This window comes from Engystomops pustulosus, chromosome 4 (assembly GCF_040894005.1).
Source record: "Engystomops pustulosus chromosome 4, aEngPut4.maternal, whole genome shotgun sequence".
In the NCBI taxonomy this organism is placed as follows: domain Eukaryota; kingdom Metazoa; phylum Chordata; class Amphibia; order Anura; family Leptodactylidae; genus Engystomops; species Engystomops pustulosus.
In genome coordinates, this window is record NC_092414.1 from 133502100 (window position 1) to 133523928 (window position 21829).

General features: G+C 40.5%; 1 protein-coding gene across 3 annotated transcripts in view; it reads right to left on the minus strand.

Annotated features, from left to right (window-relative positions):
* Positions 1–5292: 5292 nt before the first annotated feature.
* The window catches only part of NRF1 (nuclear respiratory factor 1), a 42004-nt gene continuing 25467 nt past the window's right edge, over positions 5293–21829 (minus strand). The window contains exons 6-11 of one of the 3 annotated variants that reach the window (XM_072147514.1): positions 19423–19581; positions 18787–18981; positions 17937–18023; positions 17104–17261; positions 14116–14255; positions 5293–8223 (exon numbers count right to left, since the gene is read on the minus strand). In XM_072147514.1, coding sequence (XP_072003615.1) covers positions 8060–8223; positions 14116–14255; positions 17104–17261; positions 17937–18023; positions 18787–18981; positions 19423–19581 — 903 coding nt within the window. In that variant the 3' untranslated portion in view covers positions 5293–8059. Of the gene's footprint in view, positions 8224–14115; positions 14256–17103; positions 17262–17921; positions 18024–18786; positions 18982–19422; positions 19582–21829 lie in introns of all 3 variants that reach the window. The other 2 variants (XM_072147513.1, XM_072147512.1) reach the window with 2 other exon arrangements.

The window sequence follows — 21829 nt, forward strand, 5'->3', positions numbered from 1 at the left end:
TAAACAGAGTTCTACAATGAGCAGAAGGTGGAAGCCAGCAGGTGGGCCTGACCCTCTCATTTAATAGCGATTAGTGAAGATTAAAGTCACCATTCATCTGTTGACAAGAGGACTTCCCACCCCCTTCTTCCCCCTCAAACTGGCATGTTTGAGCACATATTGTATAATAACAACATCTATGGAGAAGGTGTAACAATAGCTTCAATATAAAAATGAAATGACAATGCTTTACATACATAAATCCACACACAGAATGCTAAATAGTCTTCAAATAGGGATGTCTTTATCAATTAGAAAAACAAAATGCATGGGAAATTCATTACAATTCCACTTCTTTCAGATAATTGGGTGAATTATAGTTAACGTGTTAAATGTAGATGGAGGTTTATTCTCTCCAAATGTTTAAAATCAGAAAAATGTTTAAGGACACGTTCACATGTGGCGTTTGCGTTTCAAAAAACATTGCACAGACTCCTCCAGCCATCACCTACTGAAATAATATTGCATTTAGTAGATGCAAAGTAAAGGCAATCTTCCTTCAGTAGATGAGCGCAGCAGGAAATATAATGCAAACGCTATGCATGAATGTGTAAGGCCTAAGGGTTTTCCAAAGTATTTGAATACTTTCTAACTTCAATGACCCATCAGAGGACACATCAGAGCAGTGGTTCTGCCTCCTGCAAGGAATTGCAGTTATTCTTTTTCATGGTTGTGAAAAAAAAACATAGAAGGCAATGCAACAGGAGGGCAAAAACCCAGCAGCAGGACCGGTACCCTCCACCTTTGTGCAAGAAGGAACAGGAGGAGCACTGCCCGAGTCCTGCAAAATTACCTCCAGCAGCCACAAATGTGCATGTGTCTGCACAAACAGATAGAAACCAACTCCTTGAGGATATTATGCTCTATGCCCGATGTCCAAAGATGGGGGTTGTGCTCACAGCCCAACACTATGCAGGATGCTTGGCACTTGACAGAAAACACCAAGATTGGCAAATTATGCTCTGGTGCCTGATGCTCTTTACAGATGACAGGCTTTACACTGAGCACATGTGACAGACATGAGAGAGTCTGGAGACGCAGTGGAGAGTGATCTGCTGCCTAAAACATCCTTCAGCATGACAGGTTTAGCACTGGATCAGTAATGGTGTGGGGTGGTATTTCTTTGAAGGGCAGCACAGAAACAGGTAGCCCAACTGCCATTCGTTACCGCGATGAGATCCTCAGACCATATGCTGGTGGGGTTGGCTCTGGGTTCCTCCTAATGCAGGACAATGCTAGGCCTCATGTGGCTGGAGTGTGTCAACAGTTCCTGCAAGATGAAGGCATTGAAGCTATGGACTGGCCCGCTCAATCCCCAGACCGGAATCCGATTGAGCACATCTCAGAATTCATGTCTCGCTCAATCCACCAACAGACTGTCCAGGAGTTGGCGGATGCTTTAGTCCATGCCTAAGAGGAGATTCCTTAGGAGACCATCTGCAACCTCATCGGGAGCGTGCCAAGGCATTGTAGGGAGGACATACAGGCACATGGAAGCCACACACAATACTGAGCCTCATTTTGACTTGTTTTAAGGCCATTACATCAAAGTTGGATCAGCCTGTAGTGGGTTTTTTTCAACTTTCATTTTGTGGGTGACTCCAAATACAGGCCTCCATTGGTTACTAAAGTTGATTTCCATTGATTTTGTTTTCAGCACATTCAACTTTATACAGAACAAAGTATTCAATGAGAATATTACATTCATTCAGATCAAGGATGTGTTGTTTCAGTGTCCCCCTTATTTTTTTGAGCAGTGTAGTTCTCTCAAGACGAATGGCTCTTTATCACTAGCATTGTTTTTCACATCTGTGGCTATCCGTGGTTAAGATGCCATATGGAGCCCTTTTTTGTCTCTTCACGTGGACTTTCTTACACTGATCCATAGTCCGTGGAAAAAAGGTTGAAACCTGTCCTATTTTTTTCATGGATACAGACCAAGGAAGGCAATAGAAGTATTGTATACTAGTTCGCAAAAAACCCTCCCATAAAAACAACCTGATGACAGGTCTGTTTTTTTCCACTGGGAAACCAGATGTATTTTCTAACCAATGTAAAAAACTTCAGTTTTTTTAAAAGCAAAATTGAAAGGATACACAAAATGTCCTCTAATAACTCTAAGGAAGAAGAGGTTAACTAAGCGGTATAAGACTAAGAATCCTACTATTAAAAAAGGCCTGTTTACACTGTTTTAAGCCTATGGCGAAAAAAACCATTGGTCGCAGCCTCCCCTCACAAATGAAATGCACAGCAGCAGCCCCTTTGCTTTATAAACTCAGTACTTGCCTCGAGCACTACAAGCAGCTCCTCTTCCATCTTGGATTCCTATGTAGGAATCATAGGAATGATTCCATCTCTATACAAGATTTTTTTTTTTTCGTTTTTGTTATTCTCATGTATAAGGTGAATGGTGCTTTGTGCTGAAAAATAATATCTGAATTGACAGCTATTGAGATTTACTACAAAAATGTAATCGGTGCAATAGTTTCTACTACTACTTGGTGCAGCTATATATTTTCTGCAGCATGACAAGAATCCTTCTGGGCCAAGCATAGAATCAGGTACTAAATGTCATGCTCATCTATACATAGAGGTCTGTCAACACTAAACTTTTCTGTCATTGGCTGGCTGCAGCAGGTGAAAAAAGTCCCCTCTCCATGTCACCTGTCAAGGGCTGCAAACAAATGCTTTATATCCTTACATAAACCAGCAGCTGCAAAAACAAGAGTCTACTTCCTACCCAAATCCTTATTTGTAACATATTGCTTGATGGAGCACATGTTAAAGGCAACATGCTGCCAAAACTGAGCTACAGAATAAACATTATTTTACGGATGCCTATAAAAGTGACTAATTGTTGCCAATTTCCGAATGACCAAAAATGTTTTGTACAAATGTTTACAAAAAATATAAAATCTGAAAGAAAAACAAGAATATTTACTTTCAAGCTAAACACAGCCAAAAAGAACAAATACTGTATTTGTCGGATAATGAGACGCAACAGTTTCAGCAATTTAAAAAAAAAATATATATATGACAGAAATTTAAAAATTCACTGTTGGTCATACATAAGCATACACACATTCACATGTACACACTCATCTCCTCTTCATATCCAGTCCAGCTGGCCCATCCCCTGGCTCTGTCCTGATGTACAATTGTCAGAAATGAAAGGGTTACAGGACCTTGTAGTAATGCAGGAAGCATGTGATCAGTCACATGCTTCTGACATAACGCCAGATCCTGTATGTACATAACCATGTTGGAACAGTAGGGAGAGAGAGTGTGTGGGGCCCTGCTCTCTCAGGGATTGGGTGAAATGCTATTCCAGCCCTTCACCCGATCTCCGTTACAGCGATCAGGAGGGTCTGGGAGTGCTTGATCCCCATGACCTTCGAACTATAAAGAAAGATTTTTTCGGTAAAATATGGAGCCGAATGGTAAGGGTGAGGATACATTGAGGGAATGTCCTTTATTTGGTTAAGAATCTCTCAATTACAAACAGCAATAAATTGTATGTCACAATGTGAAGGGCTGGATTATATGGATTGTATTTGCTAGTCATACCATGGTAGCATGCAAGTAAAATATCTTCTTTTCATATTGGTGTTCTTCAATAAAGAGTTGTTTAGACCTTGTTGTCTTAGTGTTCAAACAAAATGGGTCTACTGGACCAGACAATTATAAGATGTATATAAAGCCTATTAGGTAATGTGCCCTGTACGAGTACAGGCGGTCCCCTACTTAAGGACACCCGACTTACAGACAACCCATAGTTACAGACGGACCCCTCTGCCCACTGTGACCTCTGGTGAAGCTCTCTGGATGCTTTAAAATAGTCCCAGATTGCAATAATCAGCTTAAAATTGTCTGTAATGAAGCTTTATTGATAATTCTTGGTCCTATTACAGCAAAAAAATTTGAAACTCCAATTGTCACTGGGGCAAAAAAAAAAAAATTGTCGGGAACTACAATGATAAAATATACAGTTTCGACTTACATAAAAAATTCAACTTAAGAACAAACCTACAGTCCCTATCTTGTATGTAACCCGGGGACTGCCTGTATACATTCGATGGCTGAATGCAATTAACATTTCAACGCAACATAAGAGTGGCGCCCACTTTTACAGGGGGGACAGGGGACTGTAGGTCAACAAAAAGTAAAAACTTAAAAATAATTAAAACAAATGTAGGCCTACATCTGCTATCTTGGCACCCATTTTCTAGACATTCTTCTTCTTCTATAGTGTAAAATCAAAGGATTATTCCAGTCAGATTACGGTAATATGATCAGCTACTGACAGGGTAAGTTCTAGAATGGACATGGGGTAGAGGCTGTGGAATTTAAACTTTTACCCAAGTCATTGGATACTGTATTACATAAAAGTTTGGTACATATAAATGATGCTACTCATACGAGGGGAAACTGGTTTAGTAAAACAAACCAGTGGGTTGTCACTAATCAGATATCCTCATATTACCGTAGTTCTTCCTTTGGATACAACAACAGGTTTGTATTTGGCTCCAAATATTTCTATGAATTAGCTCTTTGATGGTTTACAAAGTAGAATTTCAATATTTGTAGGCGAATCTAAAGCCCCGTTAAGTTTTCAACGAAAAGTAAAGTATAACTGGGGGATTTTGGGTGTAGACTTGTGTGCAGAAATTACTAAGGTCCGTCCACGTATATTGTGGACAAAACATTTTGATCCGCTGCCGTCAGATTTATTAAAGTGACTTTGGCCCTTGATAAATCTGGCAAACAAACCACGTAGCATAAGACATTGCCAGCACAGTCACATAACAAATTTTCAAAATACCATCAGCACATAGGCCAGGGTATGGACGGACGGAAAGTCACAGATCATGAATAATAAATTTTATGCAGACAGGATCTATGCCCAAGTTCACACTTATGTTCTGACCTTCGTTATCTTCTGTCACTAAAATGAAAAATAGTGCAAGTGGAACGGATCCCTTACAATATCAATGGACTTTTAATGGTTTGCGTTATTGTCGGCTTGCACCACTTCCATTAGAGCCTCAGTTATTTGACCAGGAAATTGGGTGGAAGCTGCAGTACTATGTCTTCTGTGGTTCAACTGCACACTGATGAAAGCCATTAAAAAGATCTGTAAACTGGGCCTAAATGCACTATATAAAGATCACCCAATTGGCAAAGTATTAATGTAAGATATTAGTAGACTACAAGTCTGGAGGAAGGTTAACAAAAATTGGATAAAAAGAAAAATTAGGTACACAAACATTTTATTTGCTCAATGCAGCTTTCACAGCGCATTGAATGCGAGTCATTGTACAGTTCCCTATTTCATTGCAATTTTCAAGAAAGACGACTGCGTTTCAGTAAACAAAACATAGATATCTGGAAACTTAAACACCAATAAAAAATAAAATGTTGTACAAGTTATTAGCCTTTGCATAAAGGTGTCCCTAAACAACATACATTTATGGAGCAAATTAAAACATATGCTATACAGGTAACAATATACATAAACCCAAGGTACAATAGCATTTCCTTCAACCCTCGGGAGTAACAGAATAACTCAAAGCGTCTGGAGTTGGGAAAGTTACCATGAACACAGTACAACATGGAGAATGAAGAACCCCCATTACCTACAGCACTCACACAAGCATGAGGACCAGGTTTTTTGCAAAGAGAGAAAAAAGTGAAAATGCCACATTGCTAAACTATACAAAATAAAAATCTTGTTTGTTCTTATGATGCCTTTATGTTTAGATCAAGCTGCTGATAGATTAGTTATCTGGAGCTTTTACTTAGGCACGTTGCCCCTGTGCGAGTTTGTTCCGACAGACTCTGTACACGTGCAGGATTTACCAGACTGAACCTAGAACTACTGAACGGAAATTATATGCCAGGCTCAGTTCAGCAGTACTAGGTTCAGTCCAGTAAATCCTGCATGCATTGGAACAAACCTGCTTGTAGGTAATGGGCCATAATATTGGAGTGCACAATGGCATCTTCCTGTAAGGAAAAGAATTGTGAGGACATCCAATACACAGATAAAAAAATGTTCTAGTAAACAGAGAACCAGACTTATAGATTGTTAAAGTTTCCAAAAAGCAAAACGGAATTAATATTTTTTAAGTGTTAGATTTTGCATCTACAAGTCAATGTTAAGCGCAGGGTGGCATCGAGTTTCATCATCATCCATAACATCACACTGCTGTAACTGGGGATTGGGATTTATTCACTCTATTATATTCACTATGTATTTACAATATAAAAAAACATACACATTAGGTTTCATAGACCAATCTATCTCAAATTTCAGTGTTGGGCCCTTATATTGACATCTTTCAAACTGTGTCATATTTTATCGTTTATAAAGCCAACAATCAGACGATTTCTGCTTACAACTGGAAAAGCTTGAAAAAAACTGAGTGACTTGTGTTTATTCTGAAAAACACAATGATGGCTATTAAGGCCAATATTGAATTTCATGATTAAATAGTTAAAACAAACAGAAAAAAGATAAAAACTATACAAGGGAAATGGGGTCACCCTTCAAGTTAAAACATTCAACAAATATATTTTCTTTAAAGATGTGTCTGTTCTGATATACCTTAACTGCAAAGAATTTGCCCAAGCTATTCTGGGAGCAGGGCCCAACAGAGCTGGAGTGGAGCAAACATGTGCAAACAAGGTGATAAGTGGTTTTGGGGAAACCAAGTACTTGCTGCAATATAAAGCTCGTCTTTGAAATTATAATGAACTTGCAGGTCAATACAGGGGGAAAAAAATGTGTCTAGGAGTCTAAGAAACCTATCCACTTTAACATGGTAGCAACTGCAATATTCACTTAAAGGGATTAGGCACCATAAAATTTAAGTGGAAAAATTGCCCAAACGCAACGTTTTTGACAGTAGCTGCACTGTACATGTTATGGACACAAATGAACTATAATAATGAAGACAGGAATGTGTTAAAGGCTGGTTGTGCATTCAGCTACATAACCATTCCACTTTTACTTTATAGGATACATTTTAAAACAACAAAGTGACTTTCCCGGTAGATGTACAGCTGAAAATTCAATTCAGGAAAATAAAACATTTAAGCCATAGTAAACCAGAACAGAACAGAATGAGCAGCGGTCATGGCACAGAATTCACAGAGGTCTTAGACATACATCCAGATTTACACGTGTGAGTGTCGTAAAACACATGAAAGTCATATGATGCTTGTGTATTTTTTTCCTTCCAGAAACAGGGTTTTTTCAGACAAGTGCATCTCCTTTCATTGCTGAACACCTGAAGTACTACTGAATGGCATCACATGGCATGTCCCACAGCCCAAAACGTCAATAAATTATGATCGAGATACATTGTAAATGTCCTGGATTTGTCATAGTTGTCAAGTGAAAGGAATCCTTACAAAAAAAAATCTAGGAACCAGGGCCATCACATTCTATAACTACAAGTAGAAGCAGCAAGCAGAGAATGGTGGGATCAGCTGAACAGCTTCCAATGTGGGAACAACTTCTAAAGGTGCCATAGATGAAGTGGAGAAGTGGTTTCAGTGGACAATTTATATAGGTTTCCTCATAAGTGATCATCAACTTTAGTCCAACAAAAGGGCACATTAAAAACTATGAAGTCTTTCATTCCAGAGAAGTCCATCATAATAGAAGTTTACTATGATGGTATCAGTCAGTTAAGAACGCAGTTAATAGACATCAGGGCAATCTTCTGCAGTGCACTGAAAGCCCTAATGCAACCTGAATGTGGCAAAATTCATTTATGCTTGATGCTAGTTTTAATTAATGAAATAAATTAAATGAGAGGGAAAAAATTATTACATGGTCAAACACTATTCCGGGGACAAGGAAAAAAAATGTGGAGCACTGAAGACCACTTCAATAGCACAAGGGTCCAAGCAATGGCAGGGTTGGTAGAAGTCTCTAAAACCGCTCTGTTCACAACACTGGGAGTGTGAGTGACACCGGAGATTCCAGCAATGCTCTTCTTTGGCAATAATGTCACTGTTCTAAAGTAACCACTTCTACTGCTTGCCCGTCCACCGTCACTGTAGAATCCGAAATCCTTGCAGTAACTGGTGCCATGGCAACTTGCACTGGTCCATTACCCTGCGTTAGGCTTGTGACGACCGTCTGGTACATGCTGACCGGTATCTGTACTAGACCTGTAACACACAAAATTAAAAAACTTAGTTATTGTAGCCTCAAGAAAATGCCCGACTATAATGTTTAAACTTATTCCTTTAGATGAGGCATCAAAGGTATTTTACTTACAAAAAAAACACTTTAGTGACACATTTTACTCCACATAGTAAGACCTTATGTACATGGAAGCATGCACCTACATGCAATAGGTAGCAGAGGCGAGTGCTCCTTAACCCACCCCTCTCCACTAAAAGCCAAGTGGCTCAGTGATCTCACCGCAATGTGATTGGGTGCCATAGACAATCATGGGGGCTGTGATGTATTTTATGCTCGTCTGCGGGAGTCCAAAGGTATATCTTCCCCAGTACCCATCTATAATGTGAATTTGCCCAAGTGCCGTTTTAAGGAGCATCAACCACTGGGAATTACAAGGGTGTCCTTTAAAGAGGACCTTTCACCACCACAAACTTATTAACTTTAATAAGTAAATACATTAGCATATGCACACGCCCTCACCCCTGCTGAAGCGCCTTCTCTTTGATGACCCGCTACATTGAATGGTCAGAGAACGGTGCTCATATCTCAGTATCGGTGGGGATTAGGAATACAATTCTAAGTGCCCCTGAATCTGTGAGCAAGTCCCTACATTCAGGTATGTTAAAGTTAATACGTTTTGGGTGGTGAAAGGTCCTCTTTAAAAGACATCTACCACCAAGAAGAAGGACTGTATGCAAATGAGCCTGAGGGGCTCCAGGCTCCATGTGTGTTAATGGAGCCTGGAGCCCCTCAGGCTCATTTGCATACAGTCTTTTATTCTGGTGTAGATGTCCTTTAAACACAATTCCTAAATTGCTTTTTAACCCACTTACAATTAACATACAAGGATTAGTATCCGCAATATTAATCATTTTAGGATCCTTTTATAAAGAACCTTCTTGTAGCTCACTGTCGTGAATTTCAAGAGGAACACACAGATTCCTCCTGGAGCACTCACATGGTGTGGTATGGGGCAGTTAAAACCATTTGCACGTTTAAAAAAAACTGCATCAAATCTCTAATTTTAACCACACCAAATAGCACTTTGTGAATTAATTCTAAAAGTAGGCAGCAGAGCTAGTGATACAGAATGTCCGTGTAGCTGAGGCAGGAGATGGAGAATCTCTTGAGGTGTACATTATAGAATCACAGTGCAATGACTAGACAGTGGATAGACCCCGGATCATCACGAAGTGTGCCCCCTATGCATTCCTGCAGTGGCCAGGCATCGCCTGGTATTAGAGCTCAGCAGACAGCACAGTGATTAAGCCCTTGACAAGTATTAATCAGGTTTGTGATTGTCCCGACACTGCATCTGGTCCGGCGCGGGGCTTTGATTAGGCTAATCTAGTCTGCACATGTCCATAATCCAAAGAGGGGGGATTAAGACCCTTTCAGTTTTATTAAAAGCAGCTCACGTCTCTCCAGTTCAGATAACCAACTCCCCAAGTCACCAATACCATAATTTGCTGGATCAATCTGTGATACATATGTGCTGACATAGTATATAAACTATTACTTCCTACAGCAACAATACCTGAAAAATAGAGCAGCACCGATAGTTACAGATTACAGCCTGGTTATTTTGTATTTTGGAACCCCTTCTAGGCACAGTTCACCGACTTATAGTGAATATCTAAGAGAAAAAAAAGGTAAGTTGCCCTATTCCTCGCACACCAATGTCCATATAGCACAATGGAGGAATCTTTTAAAAGATCTTTTAAAAGATAAAACAAAAAAAATAAAAAATGAAGGAAAAACAAAAAAACAAAAACTTGTATTCTTGATGACTGGCAAAGATAACCAGTGCACCTAGAAAAATACGTGCACTGCACTGGTCCTGGACAGCACCATAGATACCCAGAATACACTGCTGGCTCCATTCACAGGCCTAACCACAAATGGCTGAATCACTAAACTACTCTGAGAAGTACAAGAAGACATTTACATGGCATTGGCAGAAATAAAGAGTAGGGCCAAACGGGGCAGCCACAATCCTGCTGAAAAGGGCAAAATGGCAAGACTGAATTTGGCCACAGAGTTTTGCAGTGAAACAGCAGTTAACTGATGCCACCATAGAGTATGGCTGCATCACTGCTGTGTAAGTGCTTTACCCATGTACACCAAACCTTAAAGTGGTAAGCCAAGTTTAACTGTGGATAGGGGATAAAAATCTGTTCATGGATCATGAGAACAGAGTTCCCACTCCCACAAACGAATGAAGGGGCATCATCTCTTCTGTTGCTCCACTGTATCTATGGAAGTGCTAATAGTTACAGATAGCCTCATCAAACTCCGCATATGAGAGTGGTGGAGATAAAATAGCACAGTGCTGGGCAATTTCTAATACTCTCATAGTATTAAATAGTGACAGGATGCATGGTCAACCTGCAGCTTCATCAAGTGAGAATTGGACTCCTGTTTTTGTGATCAGTGTGCTCCATGCTGGCAGATCCTGTGGATAAGCCAATAATAATAATAATTAAGCATGTGTATGAACCCGCTGATAATGTAGAATGTATGGGGGTTTCTCTACTGCCCCTAGATGGCAAGTGTCAAGTGTGATAAGGATTGGGGGTGTTGAAACGGATTTAACTTGCCCAATTCCTATGCTCCAAGGAAGATAAGTTATTACTAGAGGTGCCTGGCAGCACTGCTCCCCACTGACAACACATTCATGATAAAGTGATCATTTCTAAACTCTATTCACTTTAGCTGATCCAGTGATAAAAGGTACAACACTACTAGCAGGGAAAATGCCAATAGACAGGTAAAGATAAACCTTTTCTGGGGACATCATGCAGTAATCTATTTAGAGCTTCTAGGAATATGGCAACATCTATTACAAGAAATAACAATGACCCCACTAGTAGGTACAATTCAGAAAGGAACTCTGTGTATGTTACTGTATATATACAGTCTATGAAGAGCCTGCAGGTCTGCAGTGCGGAACAATGGACTCGATTCATCCTGCTATGTTCCTGCACAGCTGTTTACTGGCTCCGGATTACTGCAGTCACATGAGCTGCTTTACAGCATAGCAAGCTGTCAGGGGCTGGGAAGGTCATGAGGAGGAGAGGGGAATCAGGACAGATCCAGCCCTCTGCACTGCGGTATGTTGGGAGGAGGAAAGCCATCAAGACCTTCTACACACCCATCAAAGAACAACAAGACTGCAGCTGTAGGATGCACTGTAAGCGCTTATAGGACATCCTCTTACAGAAACTGCTGCTCCTCTTCTGTGTCTCCAAGTGTACTATGGGTTGATGTGCAGCCACAGCTGGATCAGAAGTGGGTGCTATCAACTGGGGTCCTACTCCACTGACAGCTTGGTATAAAACTGAAGCACTCCTTAGTACAGTGATGGCTAACCTATGGCACGGGTGCCAGAGGTGGCACTCGGAGCCCTTTCTGTGGGCACTCAGGCCTTCACCAGAGATGACTCCAGGTATCTTCCTGCAGTCCCAGACAGCCCAGGACTTGCTGTGCACAGAGCTATTTTAAAGTGACAGGACTACCTGGGACTATTTTGTGCTTTATTGGTGTCCTCAGTTGCTCGTATCAATGAAAACTGTGACAGAGAAGGGAGTATAAATCACAAATTACATTTCGGTGTTGGCACTTTGCGATAAATAAGCGGGTGTTTGTTGAAGTTTGGGCACTCGGTCTCTAAAAGGTTCGCCATCACTGCCTTAGTAGATATCAAGTAGGTGATGCTTTATTGATGCTTCCAGTGTACAAGCATATTTTCTACACACCAGTATCCTGCCTATTACTTATAGTCTTATAGGCCACTTGGGCTGAGAAGTCACGTTATGTTTGCCTTTTATTCAAAATGTAATAAACCATCACCTACCTACTGTATGTGGAATCTAACCATATTCCCACAAACGTGGTCCTTTTGGCTTTACAACCATCCAGAGCAGTCCTCATAAAATCAATTTACTTGTACAAAGACTTTAACCAGCCTGACTGACACCCCACTAATATGTTTGCAAGTAGTATATGCATATAGGTGCTCTCACAAACAAGTGTTAATGTATCTATTTGGGAGCGTTCTTTTGCCCACAGTTTGTGAAAAATGAATTCCACAATATCACAAATCGGATGCTTGTGAAAAACATGAACAGCATTCAACTGTGAAGCATATAGTTTGCCGAAAATATGGCAAGTCTTAAAATGTGCAATTCTGTAGGGTTGTAAAACTGGTGCAAAAATGGATAAATACAGGGAGGATTAATTACATCTCCATTATTTTCTTCTCGAAGTTCCACCATACCCAGATGGTTAATATGTCTGATTTTCTTAACTGCTTTATTTTGCATCTACACCCTATTTCATCTAATCACTCCTGTCTTGGCGAACTAGATGTGGGATTTAAAGCTTCTTTTGGCTAATTCCATCAAAATTTTTTAGTGCCTGCTTCCACATCACCTCTTTCATAATTTGTAGCAACACAGAGGAGAGAGCACCATATCTACATAGGATATCAATAATACTGACAGATGGGGGGATTAATCCCAAGGGACTGTGGAAGGTGTGGGTTTCACAAGCACCTGTGAAATGAGATATCCCAGTTAAGGGGGCATTTATCAAGAGCATTATCAGACAAGAACACACAGAACATCCGAATATAGAGGAAACAACATTGTTACTGTTCACACCAGTCAGTTTTACATATTGGGAGAGATTTACCCCCACAGATAAGCTGTTTTGAGCACATGGCAAAACAGAGACTGGAACAGAAAGCACATAGTGTAGTTCTTTATGTAGTGACAGCTCCTAACTGATCTGCAGTTTCGGAGAATGGAGATGTATGGTTCTGTGCTCTTCCTTGTCAACTACTGATCTATTGGGGGGGGGGGGGGGTGTTGGAAGCCTTAAGTATCCTATGGAAAAACCTATTTTGTGGATAGGTTGGCAATATGACAAAACCCATAAGCCACACCTCCTTGCTAGATATCATGGAAATTGTCTAGTAAGGTGCAAAAAGTGATTGGGGTGCACAATCTGTGCAGGTTTATCATTGGTGGATTCCTCAGCCAGTAACCTGCAGAGATTTACAAAGCGATTGGTATATGAAAAGATCTCAGCGAGGAACATGCTACATTTTAATTACTGTGAGTTTTACCAGGATAACTGCCCAAAGGACAGCAAAGAAACCTACACCTGTTTAGATTGCAATACATAACGTATATCACAGACATTCAGCCATATTCAGCCCTGTATGTTCTAAATACATAATACATTCTGTGTGAGGCATATACAACTTTTCACTTGTAACGTAACTAAAATCTTCTCAATCTTAAATGGCCCTCTCCACTATATAATTGTCTACAGCCAAAACATAGTGCAGCTGCCATGTGCCCCTATGAAATTGTGAATGTAAAGGGCGACAACATATGACTTGTATATTTCTCTCCTTGTTCCATTTTCTCAACATTGTGCTAGGCACTGATCTGCTTTGTGATCTATATTTAGTATAGGTTGATGAGCAGAGCTGGACTAATCATTAGCGAAGCGGATCTGAAGCTCCGCTACAAAGACTACAGCAACAGAGTAAAATTATCCAAAAATTATCTTCACCAAGTTACAGCAAATAAAAGGAATTGCTATCCAAAGATAGACAGCTCTGTTGTTTTTTTCTTATACAATTAGGAAACCATCAAACATAATTTTGTTATACAAGATCCCAGCCAAGAGAGCAAATATGTACAGTCAGTGAGAAAGGTTTTAAAATCTCCTTTAGCTCACACCGCAGATTCTCAAGGAACGTAAAGTTTTTGCCTTTATACATAAAGGTCTACCATGTGCAACATATTAATATTTGAGTATCCAAACAAGTTACAAATAAACATAGCGCAACGGCCTCCTACCATTGGCATCCTGTACTCCAGTCAAGGCTCCAACTGCTGCTGCGGTCTCCCCCGACAAGACGATTTGACCTCCTCCTTGTAGTGTCGCCTCCGCCAGTGTTGCTACTGCATGAGCCGCTGCCTCACTATAATTAGACAGTCAACATGGGAAAAAAAACAACAAAATATTAAATAAGCTCTTCCATATACCAGAAAATCACAAACATTTGAAACAAAGATTGATAATATTATCTTTACTTTCTGTGAGTCAAGTCAACAGGAAAAGCATAAAAAGGGGCACCGGTCACCAGCTTTTACCCCATTAAACTACAAACCCCCTCAAAAGGGGTATGAAATGTACATTGTAGAATGCACTCTTATATGTGAAATTCCTCTTGTATGCGAATATCTCCCAAAGTCATGTGAAAATATGAGTCAGAGATGAGTCAAGTTTAGAGGCTTCAGGGGAAGTCTCACTTTAGATACCCGTCTCACTCCATAAACTGTATCTTTTCTGAATAGTTTAGAAAGTAGCATGTGACATAGTCCCCTATTAAAAGTAAATGTATTATCCAAATGCCCAAAATAGCTATTCCACGTCCTTCACATTATAGACACAATCAGAACTATGCTGCAGACATGTTTAGAGTCATCCAGGGGTCCATCCCTACTGTTTAGTAACAGCACCCTCTGCTGTTATAACACTGCAGGTTACATTTCTCAAATTCAGTCGGTTGCCTTTATACTGGCAATTTTTTTGAAAACATTCTGGCAGTAATGATTACTTGCTCTACAATCCAAATATATGAAAATAATTCTAAACTTCTGCCCATATGACAAACTATTAGTCTTAAAACTGATTTAGAAAAAAAACGTAACAAAATATTTGCCTATAGTTGTAAATAACTGGTTTGTATTATCGTGATAGAGAGATAGAGAGAGAGGATATACACTCACCGGCCACTTTATTAGGTACACCTGTCCAACTGCTCGTTAACACTTAATTTCTAATCAGCCAATCACATGGCAGCAACTCAGTGCATTTAGGCATGTAGACATGGTCAAGACAATCTCCTGCAGTTCAAACCGAGCATCAGTATGGGGAAGAAAGGTGATTTGAGGCCTTTGAACGTGGCATGGTTGTTGGTGCCAGAAGGGCTGGTCTGAGTATTTCAGAAACTGCTGATCTACTGGGATTTTCACGCACAACCATCTCTAGGGTTTACAGAGAATGGTCCGAAAAAGAAAAAACATCCAGTGAGCGGCAGTTCTGTGGGCGGAAAAGCCTTGTTGATGCCAGAGGTCAGAGGAGAATGGGCAGACTGGTTGGAGCTGATAGAAAGGCACCAGTGACTCAAATCGCCACCCGTTACAACCAAGGTAGGCAGAAGAGCATCTCTGAATGCACAGTACATCGAACTTTGAGGCAGATGGGCTACAGCAGCAGAAGACCACAGCGGGTGCCACTCCTTTCAGCTAAGAACAGGAAACCGAGGCTACAATTTGCACAAGCTCATCGAAATTGGACAGTAGAAGATTGGAAAAACGTTGCCTGGTCTGATGAGTCTCGAATTCTGCTGCGACATTCGGATGGTAGGGTCAGAATTTGGCATCAACAACATGAAAGCATGGATCCATCCTGCCTTGTATCAACGGTTCAGGCTGGGGGTGGTGGTGTCATGGTGTGGGGAATATTTTCTTGGCACTCTTTGGGCCCCTTGGTACCAATTGAGCATCCTTGCAATGCCACAGCCTACCTGAGTATTGTTGCTGACCATGTCCATCCCTTTATGACCACAATGTACCCAACATCTGATGGCTACTTTCAGCAGGATAATGCGCCATGTCATAAAGCTGGAATCATCTCAGACTGGTTTCTTGAACATGACAATGAAGTCACTGTACTCAAATGGCCTCCACAGTCACCAGATCTCAATCCAATAGAGCATCTTTGGGATGTGGTGGAACAGGAGATTCGCATCATGGATGTGCAGTCGACAAATCTGCGGCAACTGTGTGATGCCATCATGTCAATATGGACCAAAATCTCTGAGGAATGCTTCCAGCACCTTGTTGAATCTATGCCACGAAGAATTGAGGCAGTTCTGAAGGCAAAAGGGGGTCCAACCCGTTACTAGCATGGTGTACCTAATAAAGTGGCCGGTGAGTGTATATTGCACTAGAGTACAGAGCAGTACTAATACATACAAAAGAAGTGTGGCAGCACTCAATAGTAATGTGAAAGGTGTTCACAAAACCCTGGAGCACTGCCTATTTTTATATAAATATATGATTTGCGGTACAAGTCATCTAATATATATAAAGCAGGTAATGTATCCTTGTCTACACCGTTACAATCAGGAAATTTTGCACAACTGCCTCCTGTGACTCGAGGGAACATCATAGACTGTGTTTTGACTGGAAATTTTCACCCCACGCTTTCCAATTGTTTGCCAAAAATACAAGCTTTGAGAGAGATACGGCAGTGGAGGCATAGGAATAGGCTGGCCTCAGTACCGAAGATGATGCAGACTGTAGTCATAGGGGGAGATTTGGATCACAAGATAACTTTGGGGACAGATTACAAGAGTTTATGCATGAGGAGGAACAAATTTACTGACAGATTCCATTTACTCATTCTTTGGGTTTTTTTTAAACTGTCAATTACATACAATAATTCCCCTTTCCATTTGTTATCACTAAGAGCAGTTACTCACTATCATGGGCAATGCTGAGTACTACACCTAGTAAAGTATAATAGCAAACCGTCCGATTGTGGAGCAGCACAGCGAGTATAATGGATCAAGCCCAATGGTGGGTGCACACCTCCCACAAACCTGCTCCACCGGTTTGTAAGATCAAATATATAAAAAAACAAATATGCAATGAAGCAGTGCTTCCTCATTGCATATATTACACCATTATACTTTACAATCCAAAAAAATGCTAATATACTAGCTAACAAGCAAACACAAATCTAAAAAGAACCACTTTAGATTAGTTATATACCTATTAAGTGCCATGGTGACTGTGGCTCCTGGTGCCATATCATGCGATGCAGCGACAGCAGCCTCAGCTAGAGATGCTACAGCTTGAGTGGCTTCTGAAGCTTGTGTAGTTTGGATGGTCATCTCTCCTCCTTGAAGAGTTGCCCAGTTCTGTTCCACCTGTGGGAAAAGAAGTTGTTGAGTCCAAAAAAACATTGCAAAAAAAAAAAAAAAAGTAGGCAGCCTTCCAGGCCTAAGAGTCTGGTTCTACAGTTAAAAGGTCACGCACATGAAGTGAATTAAATCCTCCTTTTTTGCCACTTGATTTGGGACGTAGGGAGCACTCAGTGATCGTTAACTTTGTGTCAACCACAATACTGCACATGCCTTCCACATACTATGCGCAGGCATGGTGGCAAATTTAGGTGGACATGCGCTTTATGTACATTGAGGGAGATTTATTGTTTTGTCCAAGACAGAATTCTGTCTTAGTTTGCACTAAATGGTTTTAGACATTTTCCTGGCTCTCCTACGACTAGCTTGGAAAAAAGGGGTGTGGACTGTGAAAAAGGGGCGTGACATCAAGTCAAAAAGGTCTGTGCACCATAAATATTGCTGACCCAACCAAATTTTTTCCTAATTGTCTGGCGTAAAGTAAACCATCTAATAGGTGCAAAGTACGACTAGACAGTCTTATACTGAAGCAGGTTTATCACCCAGCATCAGAAACTTAGATGAATGTGATGTAGAGTAAGACTGTCTAGTTCAACTCTGCACTGTCTAACCTTAGGACAGACCTTTTTATAAATCTGCCCCATTGTGTGTGAATAATTACCTTACCTCTCCATCACTAACCGTGGAATAATTGACTTGTGCAACGGTCACAGTAGTTGGCAGTTCTGATGCATCTGCAAGTGTGGCAACAGTAGCCCCGGTACCAACCTGTAGCAAGAGAGAAATTGTAAATATACATATAAATATTATATTTAATAACAACAAATATAATAAATGTCTTAAAGGGGTTTTCCCACAGAGCAAAGTTAGGTCCTATCCCCAAAGATCACGAGGGGTCCGATGGCCGTGTACGACTGTTCTGCTCCATCAGTATGGTCATGGGCGGCCGTCTGCTCCATCAGTCTGAGAAGCGGCGAGGGGTCGGTCGGACCCCTTGTTTTCACGATCTGTGGGGGTCTCAGCACTGAGATCCCCACTTATTAGCAAGATAGGCCTATCCCGTGCTTCTTGGGAAATCCAATTTAAGTGAACATAGTCCAAGGTTTTGTCCACTGAAGTGTTTTATCAGTCATCTTTTTTTCTATTGAGTTACACCTTCTCATGTACCCACAGATTCACTTATGTGAAAGCATTTAACGGGGAAGTGCAGCCAAAACTAAAGTGGAAAATGTAACACTATTTATACATGAAGGATTAATAGTATTTGCTTAACATCCAATTTTCTCTGGTTGACCATGTGATGTTGTGCTGTAGAATCATGGGGTTGAAGGTGAAGTAAAAGGTTGCAGGTGACGTCTAAAAATTTAGATTTTTTTCCTAAGGAGCAGAAGATGTATCGTAACAAATTCAGTTTATATAAGAAAAGTGCAGAGTGTCAATATATTACAATAAAAGTTAAAAGACTAAAGCATACATTAAATTTAGAAATACACACAGAAATCACACAAAAGTTTTCTAAACTATAGCAGACCTGAATTAGGGACACTGTGCCATCCGGGTTACTAATGGTCTGTACCACAGTCTGTGAGGGCACAAGGTGAGCAATACCATGTGCGGTTGTGACCTGTTGCGTTTGCTGATCCTCAAATGCATACAATAGATCTTCCCTACCATGCTGCTTATAGCAGTTTTTCACTATTGTTCTTAATGCTTGTGTCCATGAAACCTGTAAAATAAAAGCACAGTCACATCATACAAGGTTTTTACCAGTTATTGCTTTTCACATTGACATGCACACTGTGGTATTAAAAGTCATTGCAGTACAGAATCACAATGCAAAAGGTAGGTCATCCTTGCAGAAATTATGTGTACTGTACACAAAATTTTATATAAGCAGTCTGCACTGTATTACCATAGTCAAGTCACAGCACTTTCAAGGCTGCCTAGATGTACTACATGGAGGAGACTCAGTCAGAAACACATGGGCCAAGCAGATTTGGTGCTCTCCTTTCCCCATATTCCACTAAAGGCTTAATAGTAGCATTATTTTTAAAGTTTACTAAAGTATAAGAAAATTATATTAGTTTCTAATCTTAAATGACAAAGTGCTTGTTTAAACCTCTGATTGGTTGTCCGTTACTATAATATAATTGACGGCACAGCTTACCCTCTGTTTCTGTTCTTCAGTACGAACATCACTGCGCACATTTGCCCATGGTATGTCATCAGGCCACCAGATAGGTTTACAACTTTCCTTGCCCCAGCCTGGTTTACCTCTTCCTGTGGAATATTTGAGCATCTCTGGGATAAATGCACGCAGCTGTGCCTAGGTATAGAAAAAAAAACATAGCTGATCATAGCGGCTGCATAATAAAATCTCTACCATTTAAAGGGCATAGGATCTTAGATAACAAGTCCTTTAAACAAGGGAGGGTGATGTAGCATCTACCATGCAAACAGGTTATTCACCTGACTTGGCTGTTAAAGGGCTCGTCCACCTTCAAAACACTCCATGTCATATGACGGCACAAAGGTACACAGCTCCGATTAGGCTTTGTGATGATATTAATGAGCCGTGCACCCGTGCGAGCTCAGATGACCATGGATAGTTTTCTATGCACAGGAAGTAAACAAAGCTTCTTAGTAATTTGTGTCCCGAGTCTGCAGACACAGCTGGAGACCCTAGGGAGAAGGTAGAAGTGGTTTATTACCGCTTCTGCCTTCTCATTTCTTCACTGAAAAGCGCCGAATTAGAGCTGTGCAGTAAATGCAGGAACTACCACTGCTGCCGGCTCTTTAAACACAGTGGTCACGTGATCAGACCCAGTACATCTCTGATCAGACCTCAGCCCACAAAGGAGGTCATTTACCCCTGTAACTGGAGCTATTACAGGCAGTCCACGGGTTACATACAAGATAGGGTCCGGAGGTTTGTTCTTAAGTTGAATTTGTATGCAAGTCGAAACTGTATATTTTTGTATATAATTGAAGTTCTAGACAATTTTTTTTCTTTTGCCCCAGTGACAATTGGAGTTTCAAAATTTTTGCTGTAATGGGGCCAATGATTATCAATAAAGCTTCATTACAGACACCTTACAGCTGATCATTGCAGTCTGGTACTATAGTAAAGCATCCAGAGAGCTTCACCAGAGGTCACAATGGGTCCATCTGTAACTATGGGTTGTCTGTAAGTAGGGGACCGCCTGTATAGATGCCATGAAGAAAAGTTTACGTAAACACTGTGATCTTTTTTTGTTCCCAGGTGTTCATATCCAGCGTACAAGTTCATATAAACCAATGCGTTTCAGGCAAAAGAAACACCATTAATCATGGACCGGGACCTGTGGACAGTCATGGACCAAAAATATTAACATTTGAAATAATCAATATTTCCCAATAAAGTTCCCGCAAAAAACATCACCATAGTCTCCCTGTATGCCCGAGACTATACATATTCCATATCAAAACGACCATTACATACTTAATTTAATGCAAAACACCGGCATCTCGTTCCCGATCGCAGGCATTTCCATAGAAACAGCGATGCGATCGGGCCGAGGCCCGTCCCAGTGGGTGCGGCTCTGTCTGCGTTTGCGTTTTCAAACACAGACAAAGCGGTGCGTGTGGTACCAGCCTTACATGCAGCCGATTCACAAGAGCTTTGGTTCAGTTTTCATGGAACCTCAAACTATAGTCCATAATGGCCGAGGTCACGGATCCATATGTACAAGCCCAAAAAGGTTTGATAGAATCAACAAGAATATGATCAGGAGAACAAAAGATAACTGATAAACTACAATATTTTTTCTCTGTTATGACATTGCCATTTTCTTCCACTAAACAATAAACCACAAAGCAGCTTATAGGGATATCTGTTGATATATATATATATATCATCAGGTGAAAGAATCAATATTCTAGCTGAAGTAGAAAACTGGATTTGCAGGCCCATAACGTCTTCACAGCTCTGTCCCTTAAGACTACCATGGAAAATAGAGCAATTAAGGTTGTGTCACTGGAAGCCCACAGCCAGGCGAGTGCGCAACACACCTGAGCTCTCTTCCACTTGTCCCATTTAATCAATCCTTCTAATGAAAGGCTACTGGCACTTCCAAAGTTACTGAACAATCCCACAGGAAAATATGCCCCACCTAACCTCATTTAAGTCAGGATTATCCAAGTGCAAACAAATACAACTAACCCCAATTAATTCAACAATCCTTCCACAATCAACTTTTCTATCATTAGAAGTAAAGAGGTTTGGAATGGAGGTTGTTACGTAGTATTGCCTAGTGTCTATTTAGTTCTTACAAAGAAAATTGTTTAAATGAGGATACTAGTGTTCTCCATTGAAAATACAAAAACAGAAAAATTAAAACCCATTAAGGAACTTCTAGCCCGTAGTGTATGTATTCAGAACAACACAGATTGTAAGCCCTTGTGAGCCTGGCCTTCATTTCTATTGTTTCGCCTGATTATGTTATTACTCTGTAATGTTTATTTTTATGTGTATATGTACTGTATGATCTGTACAGTGCTGAGGAATATGAGGCATTATATAAAGAATTATTTAA